This window comes from Geospiza fortis, unplaced genomic scaffold (genome assembly GCF_000277835.1).
Source record: "Geospiza fortis unplaced genomic scaffold, GeoFor_1.0 scaffold231, whole genome shotgun sequence".
NCBI lineage: Eukaryota > Metazoa > Chordata > Aves > Passeriformes > Thraupidae > Geospiza > Geospiza fortis.
The window spans coordinates 4,268,016-4,292,268 of NW_005054351.1; the positions used below are offsets into that span (position 1 = coordinate 4,268,016).

A 24,253-nucleotide genomic window follows, 5' to 3' on the forward strand; every position below is an offset into this window, starting at 1 on the left:
GTAGGATCAGTGATACTTCATTATCCAGAAACTCAATCTGCTTTTAAAAGATTAAAATAAGATTCTACAACCTTACCAGGCAACCTTGGTGTGTGAAGTTCTCTCCAAGGAGCTAACTTTAGTTTCTACCCACCTTGAATAGCTTCATATGCCTTCTGACTATCAGCACCTTTCCACAGCCCAGCTCACTAACTTTGCTAGACCAACTCACCCCATATGAAATATTGCAACTCTAATATGTCCCTAAACAACAAGGAAAAAATTTTCACATTATATTTCACATCACTAAAATTATTAGGCCCTGCATTACTAGGTGCAAAAATACAGGCTTAGATTTTCCACACTTTTAGTCCAACAGCTCCTTTTTGTTGGTTCAGCAATCTATTCCCTGGTACTCACACTGACCTCAATCTACTACAGAATTTATACTTATGCAGCACATAAGAAAGAAGCATCTGCAGATGATTCTAATTTTTGCACAGCTTGACAAATACACACACCAAGTTAATCAGGAAGACTTCCCTGGACCTAAAATAAATAAACAAAAAAATTAAAGAAAGTGCAGTTTCAAGTGAAGGAATTGCACTTCAAAGCTGGCATTTTAAACTGAGGCTGTCAGGCTTAGGCTTGCTTTTTTCAGATGACAGAAAAGCCTCAGTGGTACAACTTCTTGCTGCCCATTGCCAGTCCTCAACATGCAACAGAAATGCTTGGGCTGCACTGAAGTGTCTCCATCACTTCCCAGAAATGCTGTCACTGTGAATGTCCCTGCTCTTGCACTGCTTACATGAACAAAAAGATGAATAGTGACTATGAACTGGTGAACCCAGACTTCCTCCCGGCATGCATATCACAAAGACAGCAGCAAACCTTGAATAAAAGAGTTTGCTACTGCAGATGTTCCCCAAAGCCCACCTCCACTCCTGGGATGTCTCCAGCATCATGAAAAAAAGAAAGAGCATAGGGAAGAACTGATTCTCACAAGCACACACGAAACAATCCTTGGGGTGAGTAAGCAGTTAATTCTTAGACCCTTTCTCTCTCAAAACTGGGACACATCAGGACTTTGAAGTCTTAAATAATCCCCACAGTAGACACCCCCAATCCCAGGGAACTGCGTGCGCTAGCAGCAAGAGAAAGAAATTTCCCTACTCCTACATAATCATAAGTGACTTTGTGTTTAATTTTATTTCCATTAAATAGTTCCCTTCACTCAGCAAAAGAGTACTAGAAACGAACATGTACCAGAAAAATGCAGAATGTTAAGCCAGTGACTCAGGCTGGCAGTAGTACAGGCAGGGGACAGACAGACAGACAGACCAATTTCCGTTCTGACACTCCCTTTCCCACTTCCTTAACTCCGTATTCAAAGCAAAATACCTAAGTCACAGGAAGAAGGAAACACACGTGCTAACATAGACTTTATCACAAGGGTATCAAAGCCAGTAGTAAGGAGGTTTCATGCCTCTTCTATTAAAAAAGGGAATATATTGCCATCAGGGAAGGAGTTATGTAGTCATTTCCACTGGCCTTTAGTTTTAGATAGTGGAAATAACAGAATATACCTGTATTTTTTCACCATAGTTATTTTGTTGCTATTAATAAACAAAGCCAAACCACTGCATTTCCCACTCCACTTTTTTACTGCTTTTAATACCGTAGTATTTAACATAATGGTGACAAAAAGAAGCAAGTTGTCTTCATACTTCTGAGATTACAGTCCAAAAACTATTTAAGACAAAACACTAAAATCCATACATAACATCTTACCCTCAAATGGCCAAAGGGACTAAATTGCTTAGAAACACACTTATCTCAATGCATTAACAGTCAGTGACAACACTGGTACAAATGTGTGCATCAGTTAGACCATCCATTAAGGATTTCCTATGACTCCCTGTATTTCTGAACTCAAGCTGGGCAGTGATTTATCACAATGCAGACTGCATGTGTATGATATAGAAAATCAGGATTCACACCTCTAGTATGTGACTTTCTAGAAAGCTTATGAAAATACACTAACTTTGCAAACACTACAGAAATCATGATTTCTTGCAGAAACTACAAAAAACAAATGTTAGGTTTATGCAAAAATGCTTTTCTTCTCATTGCTTTGTTCCAATAATGAACATCAAATCCCATATTACTTTGAAAGTGACCAAAAATTATCTCGCAGAATATGCCATAATTTGTCATTTGCTATTATGACTTAATTATTTCTGAAGTCTGGCCATACAAATTGACAGAGTCTCATCAATATAAGCACACATTTATATATGCAATGTTCATTTCACATTCCGTCTGGACAGCAAAAGGTTATATGAACCCTACAGTTTTAATTCCAAACTTCACAAAAGCAAACGTCATAAGGTTCAAATGAAAGGTCAGAGGGAGGGCAAGTAGGAAAACATTTGGATTTCTGTTGACACCCAGAAATATTAGCTCAAAAAAAGCAGAATAAAAGCACATTTCTTACCTTCACCTACCATAGAAACACCTATTGACATGCCCATGAACTTGCTTTTGGTCCATACGTGAGCGTTCACACACATTTTCTTCTCTTTGCACTCACAGTAAAAGCAAGATACTGGTGGATGATGAGACACTTGTTCAGCTACAAACCTCAGCTTGTAGCACGTGGACTGGTCCTGGCCAAGCTCCTTGGCTGAGTCCTTAGAAACCGTGGAGGCACCATTAGTTCTGAATGCTTTCACTTTATCTCTAGGCACATCCCACGAGCAGTGAAAGGTTTCACCAATTATAGGGTTATAGGGCTTCTTGGCAACTGCTCCCTTTCGGCCTTCGTGAAAAGCTGTTAGATAATACTCCACAAAGCAGATAATTCTTTCCTCGGGAGTGGCTCCAGCTGCAATTGACAAAAACAGGTCTGGATGGGCCATGAAATTTGCATACATCTCCAGCAGGGATCTTTTCTCCAAAATAAATGTTGGAAGCACTACCTGTATGCAAAGCAGACAAAGGCATATATGATTTCCCTGTGATCACACTACTGAGGGGAAAGGGGGAGAGGGAACAGTTAGGACAGCTGTAATTCTGACCCTGCCAAATTTTCGGATAGCATATTTCCCTCCCATGCCACAACAATTTAATTTTCTTTGCAGTATAAATAATGAGTGAAGGAAAAAGCAGTAGCCTTGATACCCATGCAGGCTGTTTCCTATTTCACTATGCCTTTCAAGAGCAGCTCACACAACAGGGATGGGCTGTTCCACGCACATGGAAATCCACCTTTTCCTCTCCTCTCAATTGTTTTCTTTGTTTACAGGACACAAAAACATACTTTGATATAAACTAATGCACACCAAGTGTCAACAAACCAAACTAATGATAACCCTCCAAAATGGGAGGGGCACACCCTCCCAAACCACCAGAAGATGAATATTTTATATGAACGTACCCATCACCAACCACTAAGTGGTAGAGAATGTAAGAGGTACATCCATCCCTTCTGTCAAACATCTGTGCTCCATATTTCACTCCTGGGCCCCTGACTACCCACTCCACATGGATTAGATCCCTTCCAGCCTCTAACAAACCAACCCATGGAGATCCAACCACAACCAAATCATAACCAAATCTCAAGTCTATTTCCTAGTATAAAGCCATCCCTAGGAGTCTTCCCAAGAGGTTGCAGGCAAGAAAGCACTCCCCATTTGCCCTAGAGTGTTATCATATGTCATGTCCCCCACAACTCCCAAGCCAAATCCCCTGCCATCCCTAAGATCTCCTGTCTCCCCCAAGCCCATGGCACACCCCCTCAGTTTCAGATGGTACCATGTCACTGTGCTGGGCCCCTGCACGGCTTCACTTTATTTCAGACAAGTTGAAACACAAACTGCACAAACCATTACATTCATATCATGGGAATAGAAAGGCTCCCATGAGCCCAGAAAAAAACCTGGGGCTGAGCACTAGGCAGTCTGCCCCGGAGGGAGCCAGCCCCAGGTGATTTGGATACACTCTCAAAGGCCTTCTCTAGCAACACAGATGTTGCCAAGGTCACTCACTTCACAATAACACTTTGTTGGAATTTTCCAGTGAAGCATCCTGGAGGGCACTGCAAGGCAAACAAGGGCTAAGGGACATAATTTATTTCTCTCCCTTCTTTGCCCCCATGCTCCCCATTTTGTGCAGGTCTGTCACAGGGGAGCTCAAGGGTTGCTCTCGCATGACCAAAAGGAACTTCTGGCACACACAAATTTATCTTATGTGAATCCAAGTGGCTCAATGATGCCAGATGCAAACCAGCTGTCCTCTATTACAGCAATTCTTCTCCTTTACTCTTTCAATTTTCATTGTATTTTCACTTTAAATTTTTACTTTTTCCCTTTCCCAAAAGCAAGGGTTATTTACAGCAGGCAGGGAGCCATGGTTTGTCACAAACACATTTGCTTTCCCCCTGCTGGTCCAGCTTGCCATTCCAAGTGGGACCAAAGCACAGATCAGTCCTTTTGGATCCCATGGATAATGAAATAGAAGCTTTCAAACTTTTATTAATCATTCAGCCCTTCTCAAAGAGAACTTGTAAACAGGAACAAGAATTCCAGTCACAGCGGCTCCAACAGAGTCTTTACAGCTACACAGCAAGTCACAGCACCTCCCTGCAAAAAGAGAAACTGCTGTGTCTGGTAACTTATCTGTTTATTGGCTCTCTCCTTCTGTATTTTATATTTACACACATACAGCCCTTTATAGGCTAATAATTTTTACAAGTTTAGATATAAATCAAGCAAAGTTCCATCTGTAATATTCCTCTGACTCTACTCTCTAAGCCTTGAGGATGCTATATGATTTCTGCTACCAACCTATTGAGGCCCTGAATGATGGAGGACCTTAATTTTACACTATATGTGGCAGACTGAGTGCTAAAGACAGCCTACAGTCCTGGTGGTGTGACAGTGGCAGGCTGAGGAGATTGGTTTTCAAAAGCGAAATCCAAAACTTTGAAGGCAACGCAGAAAGCCAGTAGAGATTTTTTTTTTTAGCTCTTTAAACAATTCCATCTTATTTGCAGCATTCTCATTCGACCAGATATTCATTATCCAATATAATCTTTAAGAACATGCAATTCAGCAGTTGAGATCCTCAATTCAGGATCTCATTTTAATATAAATCATACACTAAAAGATCAGGTTACCAGAAGGGAAAGTGACAGCAAAACATACCAAAAAATCTCCCATATTTTTTGTCCAGAAATACCAGTAGTGCCTTTGTGTGTTCACTGCAAAGACTTGAAAGGGCAAACTCATTTGAATAAACAGCACTCTGCATCTCACTATGTCCAAGAGCCTCTCTCTAAAGACAGTGACCTTTATTAGCACAAACAGAGGAGAAGAAAACTGCAGACCATCCTTCAGATGATGCAGATTTTATGGTACAACACTAAGACTGCCGTGGTTTCATCCCATTGTCGTGGTCACAGAGTCTTGGTACTCCTCCCTTAAGTCCCAGATGGGTGCTTTGCTTAATACAGCTACACCAGCACTGCCACCAGGTGAGATGTGATGAATCACTGACTTTAACTATTGAGTTTCAAGAATCAATTTAAAATCTGAGTCAGGCCTGAACTCCAGCTCAAATGATCTTGCTTTAAAAGCCCAACTAAGCTGGAAACTAAATCCTCAATTGTGGCAGGAACGGATCCACTGAATAACTGAATTGTTTCCACACAAGGAGGCAGAACTATGAAATAAAAATATTTGACTTTTAAAGTTTACACAACTGCAGTATTACAAAATATGCCTACAAAACATTGCCTTTTATAAATAATCTCATACTCTCAAAGTTTCAATATGCAACACCACCACACACTAACATAGCAAAAAAAAATCAAAAAATCACACCAAATTGGCCCTATCTTGATTTCTGCAGAAATAAGAAAAATAGAAATAAACAAATTTGCAAGTGTACAGCATTCTTCTTGACAACACCAGGCTGTTGTGCACTTGTGCTAGCACTCCAGCTATTAAAGGAATGAGGTTTTCAACTATTCTGCAGCCAGACAGAATGAAGCGTCCAGAAAAATACACTTAGGACCTATGTTCTTTATACTGGCTTTGGATAGCACTATGAATTATTTTTTTTTAATTGCGTAAAAAGTCAAAACTGACTAATTTTTTCCTCTGAGAAAATGCCAGCATGACAACCATTTGGACAAAAGAAACACTCTGGAAGAAATACCAAGTTGCTGAAGTCTGAAGCAAAAAAATCACCTCACTGCATTCTAAAATGTTAGAACAATCTATTCTTACTCTCTCTCAGGCTTCAGATGAAAAGAAATCCGTTTAAGAGGCATTCTTCCATTTTCATTGAGGTTGAAAAGACAATACTGGTTGAAAACTTGATTATAACCTCCTAGGTTTGAATTCACTTAAATAGATCTGAATGCAACTGAGAAAAATGAGCACAACATCTTAAGAATAGAGATATTTATCCCCACTGTTATTTACTGTGAGGAAAAATATAGGTGTCAGCATCACTCCCTAATTTTATCAGAAATCCATCCAAGGTACCTCGTGCTGAGATAGCCTTCTCTTAGAGGTGTAAAAGCTTTCTTTCCACTGTCATCTGTGCCACTGTGGGAATAAAACAAGCTATTTTCATGCCACTTACATTTTAAAATTGCAAGGTAAAAGAATATTGGCAAGCAAAGTAAAAACTTATGACATCGTGAACACACCATAATGTTGATTTACAACAGGCTGACATTCTGCAGAATTACTGGCAGCTCTTTTACAAAGAATGGCAACCCTTTATTTTTAGCACATATTAATTGTGTAAAGGAAGGTAAAGGAATGCAGGGGAGTGGCCACCCATCTGTACAAGCTGTTAGCATTAACTGCAATCCATTAAATGCCATTTGCCAACAAAGACTGTCACTGAGTTTTGGCACTATTTTTCACTTTAAAAAAGTCTGAAGAACAAACAATTTAGAAACTTGTTCTTTTCCCCAGCAATTCTAGATTTAAATGAGGCTGAAAGTCCTATCCCAGTTTGAAGCATCAGTTGTGTATCACTTTCTGCTGCTGTGAACTGCTCCCCACCCAACTCTCTCCAGCAGCTGTTGAAGTCTATTTGGCCACCATGAAGTTTAGCCTGTTCTAGCAAATCCCCACACAGATTTGGTACTTCACTGCAGGTGTTCTCCTTCACAGCAGTTTTTACTCCTTAACTCCTCACTAAAAGGCAAAGCAGTATGACACATTCCAAAAGTAAAGCACCTCCACAACATTAATGTGGCTATCTTCACTGTGGGAAACTGCTGTCAGCACAGGCAAGGCCATGGCTAACACGAGGATAAGATGCTGCTTCCTGTGATATGGAATGTGAAGGTAATGCTCATGCATCCAGAACCCCAAACCACCAAGGGCTCAGAAAAAGCTGTTTGTTCATTTGAGTATCATGCAGCAATCCACAGCTATCATAATGAACCAAAGATACAGCCCTAGGGAAGATAGCACAGGAAAATGGAAACATGTAAAAACATCCTCTGATATCAGCAACTACTGTGCCAGAATCACTTCCAGCAGACTGTGATGAGCATCAAGGTGCTCTGAAATCTGACTTTCAGAAGAATAATGAAAAATGGGAAGAAGTGCAGCCAACAAACCCAGCTTTACTGTCACATGTCAGCAGGCCTAAGGGCCTCATGTCAGTAAGCAAAGTTGATAAAAAAAGCAGCCAGCTGTCCTGTATTTTTTTTTTAATCCTCAAAATGGGCAGAAAAGTGATGTGCACATGTGGCATGTCTCATTAATACTTATCATATGTGTATTCATGCATCACACAGACTACAAACAGATCTAACTCTGCCATATGCCTGTTCCTCTTCTCATTTCAACATTTATTATTATCTTTAAAAACTGCTTTAAGAACACTACATAAGAAACAGGTTATCATATATGTATTTACCTTCATATTTCTCTTATAAGTGTCTACTCTTCTCTTATTTACAGGAATTTCTCTTACTTACATTAACTGTGTGTCTTTGGGTTTTGCCTCCTCTGCCATGACAAGAAGATGACAGTGAAAATCAGGAAAGAAAAATCTTGTCTTTTGCCAAAGACATAATGTTTTGAAGACACAAGAACCATGGATAAGAAATCTTAGCCTAGTTTGAACATTATAGACTCAAGACAGCCTTAGAAAACCAACACAGAAAAGAGGAAGAGCTAAGAAAAAGTGAGAATGTAAGAAAAACAAAACCAAAAATGAACTGCATATAACCCCAGACATACTAAAATGTGAGAGGTATAAATTATTCAAAATGAAATTATGAAACTTTCATTTTATTTAGAATAAAACACTCATTTCTGTGCAGCTACTCAGCAACAGAACACAGGATTGCTTAGTCTTAATATTGTAATTATTTTAAAACACTGACAATTGTTCCAGAGGAAGCAGGAAAAGCTATATTGAGAAAACTTCATTTTGTAAAAAATTATAGTTTTAGATTAACATGTTAAAAAAATAAAAGCAGATGAACTCTTCAGAATATCAAAATGCCCATGAGAATAACTTCCTGCAAAACTACTTCAAGACTGTGCCAGAGAAATTCTCTGGTCCTTCCAAACCTTGTATTACTTGTGGAAAGTGTCAGAATGAGCTCTTATTTGTGAGAAGTGGACAACAGGAGTTTTATTTGGGGAATTTTTAAGTAGAAAACCCGTGTGCAAGGAAAGGATATTCCATATATTTACAAAAATCTCCTTGATTATTTATTAAGCCCCATGAGAAGTTTTCACTGGAATACAAGACTATTCAAAAAGAAATACTCCTTGCTTCCTTAACATCTACCTCATTTCCCAAACTCCAAGGACTTAAGGGAAAATTTCTCAGACACTGTAATCTCTTTGCTCATATCAGTATGGACAAGCTTGTGCCAATACTGGTTCTAGGACCAGAAGAATGCACAGAAGGTTAAACTGGTGAGCTGCTCAACACTGACAAGAACTGATACGCTGAAGACTGTAATTTCTTTACCAGCATGGGGTTTTTTTGAAGCTGACCTGCAATTAAATGGAATTCAATCCACAAAGCAGTTATGTGAACATGTGTATCCTTCATCCATACAATTGCCATTACTGTACCTCCAACCCCCAGTGTACCCTGACATACTTGTGGGTTACATACACAACATATGGTTACTCAGAAAGTAACTCTCTGAAAGACTTGCAAAAAAGTAAGCAAGAGTTTTGAAGGATTTTTTATTCTTTTTTTCCTTCCCTCCCCCTCCATCTCTAAAATATCTGATGTGGTCACTTCATGTGAAAGCCTGCCTAGCAAGAGACAGCACTCGACAGCTCTCTGGGACCACATTTTTAGAAAGAGGAAAACTTCACTGTCCACAGGGGAAAAACACACTCAAAATAACTGGCTGTGCACATAAACACACAGAAGGATGAGAAGGAAAAACAATAGTGAACAGATATAAAAGAGATACAGTGTTCATACCCTGGTAAGGTCCATGCCAAGTTTGAGCTGAGAGATGAGATGGAGAATTACACTACGTTGATCATCCATGACTCCTAAATCCTCCTCTTCGTTATCTTCAGTATCTGTCATTTCATCTTCAACTAGGATCAACTCAGAAGCTGAATGCTGAAATGAAAAGAAGCGTCACCATCTGGACAAAAAGACAGAGAATGGGTATTTTCCATATGTTTTAAAATGGAGCTGTCTTGATGGAACTGAAGACAGCCTATGTTAAAGCCAAGAAAAGATACAAAGTCAAAATAAATAAAAAATCCAGTGATGGGCTCATAAAGCATTTTGATCCTTTCCCCAGAATGAGAGTACTAAGTACGAGATGCTAATTTACACATTCCCTTCTCATATTTATACTGCAGTCACGTCAGATAAATCTCATAGCACATGTAAGTAACAAGTCATCTTTTCATTAGATAGAAACATGCAGCTGAAAATGAGTCTTCAAGTTTATTTCATAAATCTCCCCAGCAAATATTCATGTCACACACAGATGCTGCATGACCCGATTTCACAGGTTTTTTCCTTTCTCTATCCAATTTCAAAGTTAGATATTTAAGAAAGTCAAGATATTAACTAAAGAAGATAAAAAAGACAACTATAATTAAAGAACACACCTCTGAAAAAAACCCAAAGATATGAGATTTTGGGAAGTAGAGCAGCACCATAACTCTTTATAACTATTGCAACACTTCATCACCTTACAGAACAACGCCCGTGCTGCTGAGTTTCCAAAAATACAAGCTGAATATCAATAGACAGGCACCATGCCAGTCCCTTCAAGAGGAACTTTACAGTAAAAGGGATAATGACTTGTGATATTTTATTTTTCCTCAGGGTTTACAATGTATAACTAACAATAATCCAAACAGGTGGTAGTTACTTTGTTCAAGCCATTGAAACCACTCTGCAAGCCTTCCAGATATGTATTCAAGTAAGCTTTTTATAATTCAAGGGAGAAAAAACTGGGTTATGTAGATGAAAAATTACAGCCCAGCATGTCATTACTGCCCAAAGATTCCATGCTGTAAATGAGACAACACTCCCTGTAAAAGTTAGCATTCTTTCATGCTAAATTGCATTTCTGCAGGAACAGTTAGCTCATTACATAAAACAAGAAATTTTTCATCTCAGTGTGGAAGCCTACGCAACTGAAAAGTTTCACTAAAACCAGCTAATATCCAGAATTAGGTTTCAAAGGAATATTTCTGAATGATCACATTAGAGACCCCTCAGGTGAACTGCAGCTTGTGTAAGGGGAGTTTCTTTGAAATTAAGTTACTACAGAGGTTTCCAAGATGTGAATAAAGTACTTTCTCTATTTTTTTTTAATTACTTAAATGTTTAGGTAGCTATTCCTAAAATAATAGCTCTTTGGTGAAACCCAATGACATCTGCAATACACTTTACAGTTGCTTTATTTAGAAAGTAGAATATGTAGATTACATAAAACAGAATCTGGTGAGCTGTAACCTCAACAGCTTGGAGCTTTTCAAAAGGACAAAACCACACTTTCTTCTTCCCACTCCCTTGGAAAATAAAAGGAGAGAAGATAAGCCCTTTTCTCCCAAAATGCACAGCATTATTACCCAACTGACACCTCACTGACAAGTTCAATTAACATAAAACCTGACAACCTCACACAAAATTATCAGTCGGGGAGGGATAAAGCACTGAAGCCTCGCAGAGTCATACAGGCTATGATTTATTTGGAGGTAGCAGGGAAAAAGCAGTATCAGAACTTACAGGAGATGCTTCCACAGGAGGCTTCCCTTTGATGCAGCTTGACCTCATTGAGAGCACTGAGCAACCAAATAGTCTCTGCTGCCTCTGTTACTGCCATGAACCGAGCTTGCGGCAAACAAGCTCGAGCAGGAATTAGCAGCGCTACAAAAAAAGCAAGGGAACCTCCCCTCCTCACTCCCACCCCCTCTTTTTTTTTTTTTTTTTTTTTTTTTTTTTTTTTTTTTTTTTTTTGCTATCTGAGGGGTTGGAGAGTGTGCACCGGATGGCAATCTGCTCCTTGCGTTTCCAGTCACATGGCATTGAGATCAGTGAGCTTAAATGCACACAGCTCCAACTGGGAAATGGTGCTGCTGTTCCCAGAGGATATCCTGATCGGCGGTTCTCCAGGAGGGAGGGGAAGGGGCACAAATTTGTGTGAGTGTGCACAAGTGGGAGACAGAAAGAGGACAGAAAGAGAACATGCTAGCAGGTAACGTCCTTTTACATGAACATGTAACAGCTGCATAGCCTTAAGTTGTTAACAGCATCAGAAAACAAACAAATTACCCATTACCAGTCTGCAGACTAAATGACATACTAAGAATTTTCTTTTTCTCTCAAAGATTGCACCTTTACCCAGGGCCAGAAAATCCTCATTTCCTTCTTTCTTGATGAAATAGGTGTTAGGCTTTCCTTGCCTCTTAACTGTTAGTAACAAAATAGCAAGCAACTCAGAATATTCTGTGAAATTACCCCTCTCTGCTACCCTACAAAACATCCACAGTCAGAGCAAGCCACCCTATGGACACTTGGGGTGCTCACTAAAGTAGCATTTGCATTGTTCTAAATTAAAGCCTTTCTGATCATCAGGGAGGATGAGCACAATGTAACATTAAGATCAATCGTGTTTAATGAGCACACTGTAAAGACTAAAAGCTTAATTACTTTAACTTTCCCTATTCTAAGGACTTGTGCAAGGTCACCAAAAAAACCACAACTCTGCTATTACAACCATCAACACACTAGTGACCTTCAGTGAATGACATGCAGACAACTGCGCTTTTCTCACTTTCCAAGGAAAAGAATTTAAGGAAGCAGTTTACAATTTATGCTACAGGAACTGAAGAGCAGTCATCTCCAGAAAGCAATATCCTTTCTATATTTCCTTCTCTCCTCATTAGCTGTTCTATGTAACTATTAAATAGGTTTTTAGGAGCACATAAACTAACTTTAACTAACACATTTTTCTTTAACTAACACATTTTCTTAAACCAACATGTAAGCATGTAACAACCACACTGTGTGAGTGGACACACAGAGTCACAAAATCCAAAGCTAATGTATCTTTAAAGTGTCATAAAAGTTCAACCATTCTTTAATTCTTTTTCTATCCATGAAAATAGCGTGCAGTTTAGTAGTATCCAGTGCGTAAGCATGCAGCAGAATGCAAAGGATTATGTGGACTGATTATCCTTGAATGGTAGCTTTTCTGAATTATAAGACACAGACTTTTTTTACCTCGTTCTGTAAAATGTAACTGCACAACTGACCTAGGAAAGCAGCGATCTGCTCCACCCCTGCGTGGTCAGAGCATAATGTAAAAGCTATTGAGCTGTGCACTGCCCAGCTGGGGAATGAACAGCACAGCCTGGCTTAGGTGCTGACCCTGAGAAATCCAATACTGAACCAGTTACAAACAACCACAAAAAGGGGCTTATATTTAAAATCATTTAAATCAAAAATTGGTTTCCAATATTGGGCTGAAGCACCAGCATTTTTCAGAAAAATCTGAAGAGAAAATAAAAGATAATTTGTAAAAAATCCATGACGAGATGCACTTCAAAATTTAAATGCCAAAGACATGAAAATATACACCGGCAGAGAGCTATTTTAAACAGGTCACCTCATTAGAACTGAGATCGATCAATTTAGAGAGGTTATTTGCAGGGACACAAAATGGATGTTCTAGTCAGCAGTCTCCAACAGAAAACATGCTGATTCTTTTTTAACAGATGAAATCTGTAAGGGTAAGAAATTGTTTCTGAAGGAAACATCCTGCATTTTAAAAAAATGCTTTTAGGAAAAACACACTGACAAGCCTGGGATAGAATCACAGAGTCAAAAGCTATACTTCTGTGAAAGGGCAAATGTGCCTATGTCCTTCTACAGCTTCTTCCACAAGTTAATTAATTGCTGTGTTGGAAATTAACTGTTAGTAATTAATACAGATATACAGCTCAGAGCTTCATTTTCCAACATACTTCACAAAGCATACAATGCAACAATACATTCAAGAATGACCTGGATCTCATCTTGGTTAGTTTTTTGAGGGGAAGAAAGGAACACAGAGAATCAGTGTCTCATTTAGGTTAGAACAGACATCTTAGTATCTTCTTGTCCCTTACCCTGCTCAAGCAGGTGCATGTAAAACCAGTTGCCCAGGACCATGTACAGCTAAGTTTTGATTATCCCCAAGGATGGAGACTCCACAACTTCTCTGGGTAACCCATGCCAGTGTTCAATGCTCTCCACAACAGAAGTGCTTTTGCTGGTGTTCAGATTCACTTCCAAGTGCCCACTGCCTCTTGTTTTGTCACTGGGCACTCTTGAGAAAAATCTGTCTCCCTGTTCTTCATTCCCATGAGATATTTATGTAACATTGATAAGATACACCTGAGCCTCCTCTTCTCCAGGCTGGACAGTCCCAGCTCCCTCAGATCCTCCTCATGGGAAGAATGTTCCAGTATCTTCCTCCTCTTTGGGGCCTGTACTGGACTTACCCCAGTAAGTCCATGCCCCTCTTGCACTGGGGAGGCCAGAACTGCACACCACACTGCAAATGTGGCCTCACCTCTGCCAAGTAGAGGGGAAGGATCTCAACCTGATGGCAACAATCTTCCTAATGTAGCCTAGGAAGCTGCTGGGCACAAAAACATTTTTGTTGGTTCATGGTCAGCTTGCTGTCCCCCAAGATCTCTGCAGAACTGCCTTCCAATCAGATGACCTACAGCCTGTACTGGTGCAAAAGTTTACTCTCACATATCTCCAGATACAGGAATTGGCACTTCCCTGAGCTTATCTTTAAGAGACTTCTCTGTGTCCAGACTGCCATGTTCTCTCTCTCCATGGCAGCACACAACCCCCTGGCTCATCAGCCACTCCTCCCAGGTTTTTCATCACCTACAAACTTCTCAGGAGTGCACTCTGCATCATCTTCCAGGTCATTAATGAAGATGTGGAACAGTGCTGGTCCCAGTGTGGACCCCTGAGGTATACCACTAGTGACTGGCCTCTAACTAGACCCTGTACCACTGATCACAACCCTCTGGGCTGAGTTGTCCTGTGAGGATGTTAGGGAAGACAGCATCAAAAGCCTTACCAATATTAAAGCAAACACCATCCACTGTTCTCCCATAAGCACCAAGCTAGTCACTACCATTGTGAGGGGTATCATGCTGGTTAAGCATGATTTTCCCTCTTGAAGTCCATTATGACTACTTCTAATTGCCTTCTTGTCCTTTATATGTTTGGAGATACCTTCCAGGGTTAGTTGCTCCACGACCTTCCCAGGGTCTGAGGAAAGGCTGACAAACCTGCGGGTCCCCAGATGTTACCAGAACACCGAGAGTTCCTTCTTGCCCTTTTTTAAAAAAGTGAATGACAATCACTTTCCTCTAGTCTACACAAACCTCTCCCAAATTCCATAACCTGTTAGAGACCCTGGAGCTGTATATGTGCAGCCTAAGTGCTGCCTAACCTGTTCCACCTCCACCAAGAGTCTGTCTACCTCCAGATTTTCCCTCTGATCTCAAAGATCACCAGTAAAGGCCAAGGTAAAGAAGGCATAGAGTAAACTCAGCCTTTTCTCCACCATGATAGTAAGCAGAGACCATGTATATCCTGAGATATCAGGGACATGTATATCAGGGACATACTGAGGACCTTATATTCTTCCTAATTACAAAAAAGCACTCTAAGAATCTTCATTTAGACATGAAAACATTTTTATGTACTATAAAGAAGACTGTAGTCAGGAGCAAGAAGATGAATCTTAGGAACTTAAAACATCCAGATAAAAACATACCATTTTGTAAACTTCCAAGGGAAGTATTCTTTAAGTCCTTCTATGTTCAAAAAAATGCAAAAGATTGCAAAAAAGCCCCTATTTACAAAACATGCCTGCATCAAGAGGAAGATGGAGTAAGTTAGAAGAAATATTAAACATAACTAGCCTTCTCAAACTAGACAAGGATTGTCGTATTTTCCACCTAGTCCTCTAATTATCTTTGGTCCCTATCAGTGGATATAAAAGTCAAAGGCTTCATTTTGATTTTCAGATTGCCTTCAGTAACAGCATAGGTTTGCAAGCATCATTTACCCTTGCATTTGTGTAACTCGAGAGCTTGCAAGCAGGTTTTCCGTGGGTGTAAGATTAAATATAACTCCGTAAGGTCAGGGAGCTTTAGCACATTTACACTAATGCAAGAAATGGGCCCGATAAGATTTTCACTGGTTTCAATACTAAAGTTAGAATTCTTTTTGTAAAGCACATACAGTAAGAACACCCCAAAGTAGTAGCATATAATGAGCTGTTAGCTTCTTGCAGGGCTTGTCACTGGATCAGAAGTGACATAACTGCACTAACTTGCATGTGCCACTTGTCTTCTTCCACTTCCACACATTTAATTGCACTTACTGTAGCATGCTGAAAAGCATGCAAGCTTACTGTACCCATTCCTCATTAGCAGAGATCAAATGTAGCTTGTGCAGTAAGTTGAACTTATTAAAGTATTTTATATACAGACTAGCATATCGTCATGCTACTGGTTGTTGTGGGCTGTCCCTGGCTAGGAGCCAGATGCTCACCAAAAGCAGTCCTTCACTCCCTTTCTCAGCTGTGCAGGAGAGAGAAAATACCATAGAAGGCTCATGGGTTGAGTTAAGGACAGGAAGAAATCACTCACCCATTACCTCATGGCTAACACAGACTTGACTTAGGGAAATTAGTTCAATTTATTACCAATCAAGTAAGAGTAGGGTAATGAGAAAATAAAAACAAATCTTGAACACTATCCTCCCACCACTTCTTCCTAGGTTTAACTTTACTACTTCCTACCAACTTCCCCACAGTGGTGCAGCGGGACAGAGAATGGCAGCTGCAGTCAGTACTTCACACCTTGCCTGAGGGGAACTGTGATCCAGACTCTTCCCTTGCTCCAGCACAGACTCTCTCCCAAAGGGGACAGTCAGCCACAAACTTCACCAGTGTGAGTCCTTCCCATGGGCTGCAGTTCTTCACAAACTGCACGTCCATGGGTCCCTCCCACAGGCTACAGTCCTTCAGGCACAGCCTGCTCCAGCATGGGTCCCCCAAAGGGCCACAAATCCTACCAGAAAACCTGCTCTGGTAGGACTGGGCTTCTCTCTGCACAGATCCATAAATCCAGATCCTACAAGGAATCTAATCCAGCATAAGCTTCCACAGCGTCCCTGCCCCAGCCAGCACAGAGTCCTCAGGGGGCTGTGGGCAGGTATCTGCTTCACTGTGGTCCTCCATGGACTGCAGAGGGAGAGCCTGACCCACCATGGTCCTCACCATGGGCTGCAGAAGAATGTCTGCTCCAGCAGCTGGTCTGTTTCATGTCCTTCCCCTCCTTCTTCACTGACTGTGGTGTCTGCAGCTGCTTCTCTCATATCCTCACTCCCCTCTCTGCTGCTGCTCTGCAGGGTTCCATTTTTTCTCCCTTCATAAGTCAGTTATCCCAGAGGCACTACAACCATCACTGATGGGCTCAGCCTCAGCCAGCAGCAGGTCCATCCTGGAGCCAGCTGGCATTGTCTCTGTCCAACACAGAGGAAGCTTCCAGCAGCTTCTCACAGAAACCACCCCGATAGGCTCCCAATACCAAAATCTTGCCACACAAACCCGCTACAGGTTTTGAAAGGAGGAATCATTCCCATATAGAAAACTGAATTTAATAGAAACTAAACCTAAATCTTGGAACAAAACAAAGTCTTGAAACACATTTACTACCCACTGTGAAGACTGATTCCTGAAATCATTCTCATCCACTCACTTTTTCTCTAACTTCCAAATGCATTGTCATTTACAGATTATCAAACCTAATCTTAACTATAAGGCAGTAGAACTTTTTAACACCCAACAAACTCCTGATCTCTTTATATAAAATGTTCTACTCTTCAAGAGCAGCTAAAATAAAAAATATAATTTTGAAAATACTATTCTCAACCTTTATCACCACACAATGTAAGCAGAGAAAGGCGAAAAATGGAGCTGGAAAAGTGGTGGTGAAGTCAGGTCATTGCTTGAGCCCTGGCCTCCCTCCATCTTACTGTAGTCTTATTTATGCTTTGCTCCTGGTGGCATCTGTGACTGACCACTGCAAAGAACAAGCAGATCAAAGATAAAATTTCAAACACACTGACATCCCATATGCCCACTGTAATGTTGGCACCTGGATACCAAAGTTACAGTGACTTTCAAAGAGACTTAAGGCTGTCCAGTGTTCAGGTTTGATGTTTTCAAAGCCACACAATGAGCCCAGAAGCAAAGCAGATCTTAAATAGTGAATTTAGAGAGCAAAACTTATTACCTGTGTACACCTTCATTTCATCCTGAAAAAGATTTCTTAAAGGTAGCAATATAGGCAGGCTCAGTTCAGCTGCATTTTTTTTATTTACTTAGAGTATTTCAGAGAAACTGTTTCCTCTAATGCAGAAAAAGTCTACCTCAAGGGGGAATCCACCCCCTTCAAACCCCAAATCACACACTCACAGTCACACTTCTAGCATTCTGCCATTAGAGCTTAGCTCTAATAAAGATGAACCAAAATTAAAGTTAACTTTTAAAATACTGAAGCAAGCAATAGAGGATGAGAATCAAATGAGAAGGATTTTACAATGAAAAAGTGAATACACTACAACTTACACACAACACCACCATGGCAAGCAAGAACACCACTCTCTTTTTGTCATCTACATAGAGAACCAATCAGCAAGACAGTTACTTTCTCCTTCATATAACAAAGGAAAAATGGCATAATAGGCAGATTTTCTACTTACCTAAGCTACATATGCCAAGAAAAATAATCCAGCCATATCTATCTGAATAGGTAAGTAACTGCTGTATCTGAGTTTGTGTTCTGACAGCGTGGGGCCAAAGCACTTATGTAACTGTGGATATATCATTCAGCACTAATAGGTCAAACCAGGTCTTATTTGGTAGAAAAGGCTTACATCAGGAAAGAATGTCTACAGAGTGCCCAGAAATTAATTTCTTGCCAAATTTGTTATTTGTGTTTGGTATTTCAGGTCTTCAGAGAAAATAAAATTCTTCAAACTAGGACCATAAATGATTAAAACATCTCTTTTTTGTGTGTATGGATAATTTGTATACATTTTGTGGTTTCTTGCTTGGGGTTGTTTTTCATTGAATATGCTAAACACACTTGATGTGCAGAAAATCTCTCAGCTAGGGACAAGTGCAAGGATCAAAGTATGGCAATCTGTCTATCACACAAGATTAATTGGATACAACATATAATAGCAGAGACATCTACTGAACCAAGAGAAACCTATCCTTCTTCAGGAGATATCCTCTCACTGCAAAGCAAGCAAGAAAAGCAGAAATGAATCTTGACACTAACATTGCACAGACAGGCTGACACACAGACAATGCAAGCAAAGAAAACAATCACAAAACCTCCACCTTAGGTGACAAATAGGCCTGTAATCTTTTTCCTTCTCAACAAAAACAATTTGCCAGGCATCTGGAGACAAGCACATTATCCAGATACTACCCACTCAGAGAACTGTACTAATGCCTTTTTGTTAATGTTTTGCAGGAGTATCTCTGGGAACAGAAGTGTTTCCATCATTAAAGAACAAGCTCAGAAAGCTTCCTTTTCCCATTGCAGATGTGTTTTACTATGACCTCTGACTATATTTAGGGCTGAACATAATGTAGCAGTGATGAGGACCAGACAATAAGAGATTTCAGAAGAAAAAGGACTGGTTTCTTGCTTAAAGGATAGTAGTAAGGGCACGTAACATGCAACAAAGAACATCTATGTTTACATTGCAGTATAGCCTGTGCAATCATTCAGAAAAAATACTCAAAGCTAACTCTGAAAGTGATTATGTTTAAAAAGAAAGAATCTATCAGTGACTAAACATCCTGTTAAACAGAGTTCCTCATCTGGGTTACCTACAGCACTGTAATCCTGTTATGCACCAAATAATGTTTATTGGACAACTTTTCCCCTACATGTTCATATTTTCTTCATAAGACAATTCCTCTTGCAAGAATCAATTTTCATAAACCTAAGGTAGTCAGGTCTGAAAAGCAGCTAATTCCCAAGCACACACTCCACAGGGAAAGATTAAGTATCAGTACCAGTTCACACATGCTTGTGAGTACCTTTCATGAAATGAGGGCTACTAAAGTACAGGACTGTTTAACCTGAATCCTAAAATACAAGAGGACTTTGCAGTATTGCATAAATTCAGTAAGAACTGGGAATAAATATATTTCATCACTGGTATAATCAGAAAGAAATAATAACATGAGACTATGAAACAAAATGCATGAAGAGAAAAGCCCCATGGACTTGTCCTAAATTAAAGCAAAAAAACCTTGAAGGCTGGCATAAACCACAACCGTAAGATAGAGAGTATCACAGCATAAACAATTTTAACAAAACCTATACCTAATGCAATGCAGATACTAGTGAAGAACCATTTCCTCAAACATATTCAATTTTATTTTACTAATTAAAATTTTTAGAAGCAAATAGCAACGAATAGAGTATCCAAAGTAAGTGTACAAAGCTTACAAACCACAGAGTGCAGCAGGACAGATTCCAGCCACTGCCAGGCAGCACTTCAGACACTGCAAGGGGTCTGAAAGTCACATGGTTATAACTTTTGGGGAGCTGAAGACAAAAGACTGCACTGAGCTGCAGGTTGGTGCAGGATGGTAGCATGGGGGAAAAAGGATGGCAGAAAGCTGCACTTTAGACACTTGCCTGTAGTACAAGGCATCCTCTCTAGAATGAGATCCTTGGGGAGAAACCTGAAGTAGTAGGTTCTTCAGGCCTCCTATTGCTGCAAAGAAGGGGAGGACAAACACCTTCTGGTAAGGGCCCCAGCAGGTAGGTCCCTTTTAGCTGCTCACCAGACAGTACAGCACATTGAGTATGATGCCTTTCCTTAGCAAACAACCCTTTGCTCCCATTGACAAAATCCCTAGAGAATTGCAAGATTTTCTGCAGAGAGGCTGTGGGACTCCCACCGTGGGAGGTGTTCAGGACTGGACAAGCTGACCTGATTAGCACTGCTCTCACAGTGCTGAGCTGCAGGACCTCTGGAGGTCCCTTTCAAGCCAGAGTACTCTGTAATTCCATTATGATTCTGCCTGCAATGCCCAGTAACCGAAAAGTTAGGAAGTAACAGAGCTGAAGTCATTTAGCCAGCTGTAATTCTCTTTTATGTCGCTTTGTATGCTGGCTAAGCAAATTTACTGCAGAAAAATACTGCCACATTAGTCAATAATACACCACTCACATATGCAAAGAGGGCACAAAAAGATGGACAACTACAAATTTAACCTTTACAATCATCTGGTCTTGCAATACCAATCTATATGTAAATCCAGCTCTCACAGTGCTATTTCTTGGATGCAGTATCAAGTCAGCATATTTGTAAAAGGACAGAAATGGTAAAGACATGTTAATCCAAGCAGTATTAACAGTCTTGCCCCAAGACAACACATTTATTAAACCACCCTGACTATTCCTGCAATTTCATTGCTCATCCAGCATACACATTCACATTGTTGATAAACACACGCAACTCAAAAAACCCAAACAAAAATCCTTAAGTCTTTCAAAGGAAAACTGAATCATTATAAATCATAGCAGGAGAACATTCAATGTGTATGTGAAACAAATTAGGCCTAGAAGATTGTCTTCTTTTATATGTCTAATTTCTTGTGGCCAGTGGAACTCATGCTTGAATTGTTCTCAGTCTGATGAATCAATCACTTGGTCCATCTCAAAATGAAAACTCTCTATTAATGTAGAAGAGTTCTGCCTTTTCCACCTGCTCCTTCCAACTTCTCCTCTGGGACAAATTTTAGAATTCAATTCTGTTATCACAGCTGGGATTTATTTCCACATTCTGGGCTTTTCAAATAAAGAACCAAAGTTCATCACCACAAGCTGAAAAGCCCAGTTGTTTTTTTTTTTCTAGCAAGATCAGACAGAAGAGCTGAAGCCAGTCTGGATGATTCACTAAGCAAGATAAAGCAATGCCAACCTGAGACAAACTCTCCCTGATAGAGAGCTGAACTCAACTTAGTAAGGTCTAGTTAAGGAATTGACAGTCTTAATGAAATGGGTAAGATTTCTAATGGGCAGTATCACCAAGCCTACATATATATACATACAGAAATAAAGAAATAAAACTGATAGCATAAAGCAAATTAACTGGCACATAACAAATCAGCACACAATCCTGAAATAAAACTACCATTGACTTCGGAGCTCCTTTAGCACAGGGCACAGGTTTTATACTGACTAGAGTATGCAACTGATCCACTTAAAGGTAATTTTCAAGCCTTACTGCAAGGGAACCCCAGTTCTTTATATTCCAATGATTAGATTTCGCTGACTTTTCACTAGTAATTATGGAATGCCACATGAATCAGAACCTCATGTTTATTCAAATTAGAAGCAGATTTGGGAAAAGGGTTTTTTTTACACAGAGCATTACTCTCAATTACACAGATAGCAGCTGGAACACATGCATTTTGGAGGTGGAAGTGATTCAATAATATGCAGTGGGTTTGCTGGTGATAAAATTTGTATTAATTATTTGCATAAACAGTTTTACTGGAGGACTGCCTGCTGACACAGTAGCTATTTCAGAAAGCTGGCAAAAAAAAAAAAAAAAAAAAAATTGGCTAGATTATCTTAGTCATTGTCAGTGCTGCTGTAGCAGGCTTAGGGTCATTTAATTCTACTTTTAGTCTAATTGTACATTTAATCCTTAAATATACATTCCCTTGATTATCCTTAAATATACCTTCAATTGATTATCTCAGATTTCATTTTTTAGATGGTCTGCATAGTGAATGGATTAACCGGTACCATCCTTGCCTAGAGATTAATTTAGCTAAATCATTACAGGCCATTCACTGTGCTCTTCAGCCTGAAAAGTACTTAATCATGCAGAGGACAAAGAGCAGAGCACACTGAGAAACCCTGTACTAAACAGTGAAAAGGAACCTTCAGTAATAATGCAAACATTACTTTCCCTTCCTGATCTGTTGCTCTTCCATTACTGCACTTGTGGCTAGCACTGTATGTTCATGGCTAAGCTCATCTCCCAGCATCAATTATACACATCTCTGTCAAGTGCAAAAAGGAATTAGGAAACACTAGAAACAAATTATACGAGGAAACAATCCACAGACCTGGGCACATCTGCTGAGACATGGATAAATAAAGGTAATATTGAATTAGAAATAATTTATTTTATCCAGCTGTCTAAAATTGCATGAGCATCTTTTAAATTATTTCTTAGTATCTCTAATACATTCTGTAATAGCTCTAAAGTCTAAAGTCATATTAGGATATATACTTACATACAGATAAAAAACAAATTACAGCTTGAAAAAACCATCACCTGAAGAAATGGGAAAAAATACATCAACTTATAACATTAAACAATTCAGTAACTCTTCCAAATAGAACAGTTCCCTGTTACAGCTGAAAACAAGGTTCAGATCATCCAGGGGACCAAAATATCTTTAATAACCTGGACTTGACTGCCCTTGCAATCACTATCACAATTAAAACCTGCTTTAGCAGTTAGATAATCAGAGCTAAAGACTCGATCCTACAGAGCTCAAACTTCAATCCCATTAAAAAGACACTTCCATTTGGAGCAGGCGTACAGCTGCTCATGCTCACAGGCAAGGGAAAGCTAGGGACAGGAAAGCAGAGAGACAGCACAGATACCAGATCCACAGGATGGGAAGAATCAGCTGCTATGGCATTTTAAGGCATAAAAATCACATGAAGAGGATTATACTGCAGATATAGCTACAGAACAGTTTTTAAAATAATTCTTAACAGAACTATTAGATCCAAAGAAAATTATTCCTTCCCTTTCAGACCCCATAAAAAAAGTCTGTTACCTATTTGTATTTAGCTGTCAGGGGAAGCATTTGGCCTGCAGTCACTCTTTGTCAGCTCAGAGGAGGAATTCTGACCCCAAAATGACAATTAGTTGAACTGGAATAGTTCACCCATGAAAGTGATTCACACCTTTATTCTACTTTGGCACCAAGTTTATTACAACTAAATTTACTATGAAATTCAAACTAATTAATGTCAGTATTTCTTTAAAAGAATTTCAAAATTATTAAACCTTAAATGAAGAAAGCAGGGTCCCATTTACGGCAGCCTGGACAGAGACCAAGTTCACATCAGAGGTCTGAAGAGTGTACCTCTGGCACATTTCACACCAGATTGGTTCTGTTCTGCTTTAAGGAAAAACCCTAAAAATTACCTTGAAATTATAACACAACTTACGCGAAAAGTCCTTCACTAGGGGATGCACAGGAGCATTTTACATCAACTATCATTAGATTGAGGATAGTTCTGTGCAGTTCAACCCTTATCCCTTCCATCTGATGTTTCAGGTGGACAGGAAAAACAAAAAAGCAAGCTAAAATTTAGAGATTTATAAAACATTAAAAACAATATGGCAAATAAGAGAAAAAACTGCTTGATCTGGGAATTCACTCTTTCATTCAGTAAAGATAACAGGCTTTAACTTCATGCTATCCTATATCACAACTCTAAAAGATTAAGAGGCAATGAACACATAAGAAAATAATCTCTGTCATAAAATCTTTTCTTTTCTGAACTAGTTTAAGCAGTATCTCAAAGAATACCCCTGCATTTGGAAGCAGGAAACACTCTAAATAAAC

General features: G+C 39.6%; 1 protein-coding gene across 1 annotated transcript in view; it reads right to left on the reverse strand.

Moving 5' to 3' along the window:
• OSBPL10 (oxysterol binding protein like 10) overlaps positions 1–24,253 on the reverse strand; it is a 79,816-nt gene that overhangs the window by 11,081 nt on the left and 44,482 nt on the right. The window contains exons 6-7 of the mRNA XM_005423391.1: positions 9,475–9,621; positions 2,477–2,960 (exon numbers count right to left, since the gene is read on the reverse strand). Coding sequence (XP_005423448.1) covers positions 2,477–2,960; positions 9,475–9,621 — 631 coding nt within the window. The remainder of the gene's footprint in view (positions 1–2,476; positions 2,961–9,474; positions 9,622–24,253) is intronic.